Source organism: Octopus bimaculoides, chromosome 19 (assembly GCF_001194135.2).
Source record: "Octopus bimaculoides isolate UCB-OBI-ISO-001 chromosome 19, ASM119413v2, whole genome shotgun sequence".
In the NCBI taxonomy this organism is placed as follows: Eukaryota; Metazoa; Mollusca; class Cephalopoda; order Octopoda; family Octopodidae; genus Octopus; species Octopus bimaculoides.
In genome coordinates, this window is record NC_068999.1 from 25,095,441 (window position 1) to 25,098,245 (window position 2,805).

The 2,805-nt window shown below is 29.3% G+C and overlaps 1 protein-coding gene across 2 annotated transcripts in view; it reads right to left on the minus strand.

Annotated features, from left to right (window-relative positions):
* Nucleotides 1-94: 94 nt before the first annotated feature.
* LOC106874530 (PC3-like endoprotease variant B) overlaps nt 95-2,805 on the minus strand; it is a 166,646-nt gene continuing 163,935 nt past the window's right edge. For both annotated transcript variants that reach the window (XM_014922295.2, XM_052974834.1), the window contains 2 exons: nt 2,090-2,308; nt 95-1,522 (listed from right to left, as the gene is read on the minus strand). In XM_014922295.2, the coding sequence (XP_014777781.1) occupies nt 136-1,522; nt 2,090-2,308 (1,606 nt within the window). In that variant the 3' untranslated portion in view covers nt 95-135. The remainder of the gene's footprint in view (nt 1,523-2,089; nt 2,309-2,805) is intronic.

Consider the following 2,805-nt stretch of genomic DNA (forward strand, 5'->3'; position numbering starts at 1 on the left):
TATATTATTTAGTACTTAGTGGTCTAGAAACATCTTTGCAATGTGGCTACACTGCAAATGATTCAAATATATTAATAAGATGTAAGCATTTAATGAAAGAATTTATTTCCGTTTCCACTTGTATCATTCAAAAGTTTATAATTCCAATGTTTCGTTCTGTTTGATTTGAAGTATTTTTAATTCCCCTTCAAATACTGGTTCCTTTTTTATGGGGAACTCATTCATGAGATCATTTTTTTTAACTTTTGTATTAGAGTTTGGAACTTTAGTGTCTTCCACAGTAAGCACTTTTAAATTCTTCCCTAAAGTGGAAGATTTTGAAACAAATAGACGTTTATCATCCTCAGTATGTATCAGTTGCTCTAATTTCTTAATAATATTTCCCAGCAGATTTTGCTCAGTCGATTCTGACTGTATGACTATAGCATTAGGTTTACTTTGCACTGCAGCTGTATGGAGCATCCTTTCAGCAATAAATCGACCCGTTAATCTATATTTTATTGAGTAATTTAGTGATGTATGATTTTTTCTACCTGAATTTGTAAATTTATCAAGGTTTTTAACAGAAATATTTGAACGGTTATTGTTTGTCAAATGTGAAAGATTTGCTTTTGAATTGATCCGATGACTCCTCTTAGAATCAGTCAATATAATTAGAAGTTTGTTGAGTTTACTGGAAATGTTCTTATTTATATGTATGCATTCTTTGTTCCTTCCCAGGCTATGTAGTTTGACATTACAACTTGGATAAATCTTGGTCATATTATCAAAACTATGTAAGTGCGCAGGTCTATGATGGAGTGAATTCTTTTTAATTTTTGAAATGCTTCCATCAGCTAGTTTAAATCCAATAAATTTTGACAGCGAATACCACTTTCTAGCAGAATCAATATTATTGGTTTTTAAAGGATATTTGATCAAATTATTTGATTTTGGACTTACATATGGATTTCTAAGATTCCTTTGCAATTGAGGAACTAATAGAGAACCAAATCTATCATTGACAAAACGTCTGGGATTATCAATTTTTTTTATTGGTCTTGGATTATGTTTCACCTCTAATTTTGGAGAAGACAGTTTTACTGACATTGAAATTAAATTTTCCTTTTTGATAATTATTTTCACTTCTTCAGGTGTAAGTTCCTTTGTAGAAGAAGTATTTAATTTCCTCTCTTTCATATAACCATGAAGAATTAAAGCCCATTTAATCAAAATGCCATTATTTTCATTGTTCTGTGTATCAAAGATTTGTAGTGTCCAATTGCCTTTTGGATCTTCCTCCCAATGGTGAACACTAAGGAAATAAAAATCAATGCCATCTTTGGAACAATCAAATTTTCTTGGAGAAAGCATTTGAGATTTTGTACCAGAAGGTGAGATAAGAAATATTTGAAGTTCCCCACGGCAAGAATGTTTGAGTTTTATGTACAGCTGAACATGTTCCAAATGATTAATTTTTAGTGAGCCACCTTCTATATTGCAGGAAATATTAATAAAAATTGGTTCTGCATGTGATATTTTTCTGAAAGGAAAATATTTTTTACTATTTTATTATTGTAAAATAAAAAATATTGATTTGGTTTGATTTTGCATGACAGAGTACTCAAGGAACTATTACATTATTTGAAAACAAGAATTTCTACACAAAATTGAACTTCTGCTCATTCTGTCACAATTACAATTAAATGCTTTTCAAGTCTGTTTAACAACACAACACCGTACTAGTTTAAACTAAGATTGACTACACTTAAAATGTGAATCTGATTAAGTGATGGAATTGTCAACACTGACTCTTAACTGTAGATAATTATATTTCTTATATAAGTCTATTATCAGTGCTGACACATATATTGTATTAAGTTAGGAAGATTAAATTTGGCAATCATCAGCATATTTATTCTAAGAGAAAGCAAACATTGTTAAATTAGTTATCAGAATTCTAGATGAATATCTATAGTCAATAATTTGTTATTAATAAATTACTTCACCATCAACAAAGAACTGTGGTTCTGTTGAATGTTAATTTTAAGAACATAAAGAATTGATTTATTTGCAGTACAAAATATCTTATGTTTCTATTAAGACATACCTTTTCATGACTTCACTGAAATGTGAATGGCTTGTGGCTATAGGAACATTATTCCAGGATTGTGCAAGATTTACCATGTGACTACAGTCGATCATGCCAAAGCCAAAAGTATTACTGAAGTGAATGCCAGCTCCATTCTTGAACCAAGTATTATTTATTGATGGAATTCTAGCACCATGTACAACTATATGCTGTATATCCCGCCAAGTCAAAAGGGGGCTGTAAAGAATAATAATAATAACTCTTTCTCAGTGGAATTATAATAATGATGATAATAATAATAATAATAATAATAATAATAATAATAATAATAATAATAATAATAATAACTAGTGGGACCAATGGAGATTCCATGGTGTAAGTCATCATATTTGATAACATTAGTATATTAATCACAGACAAGGAATTTCAAACAATTCTTTTGAAATCCTGCCATTTAATCAAAACTGTACTTTTAAACAATTAAAATGAACTCAGCATATATTGCTTACTTACCTTCTTTTAATATGTTTGAGGAAATAAAAGATGAATTAAAATGATGGGGATGTTTCTATGTGGCCTGCTTGTTTGTTGCACCTTGTTTACCATTTTGTCCTTGTTCTTTTGCCACGTCATGTACCCAGTTATGTATCTATATGTACATGTAGATGAACATATATACATACATGTACATATATATATGCATATACTCATATATATATATATATATATATATA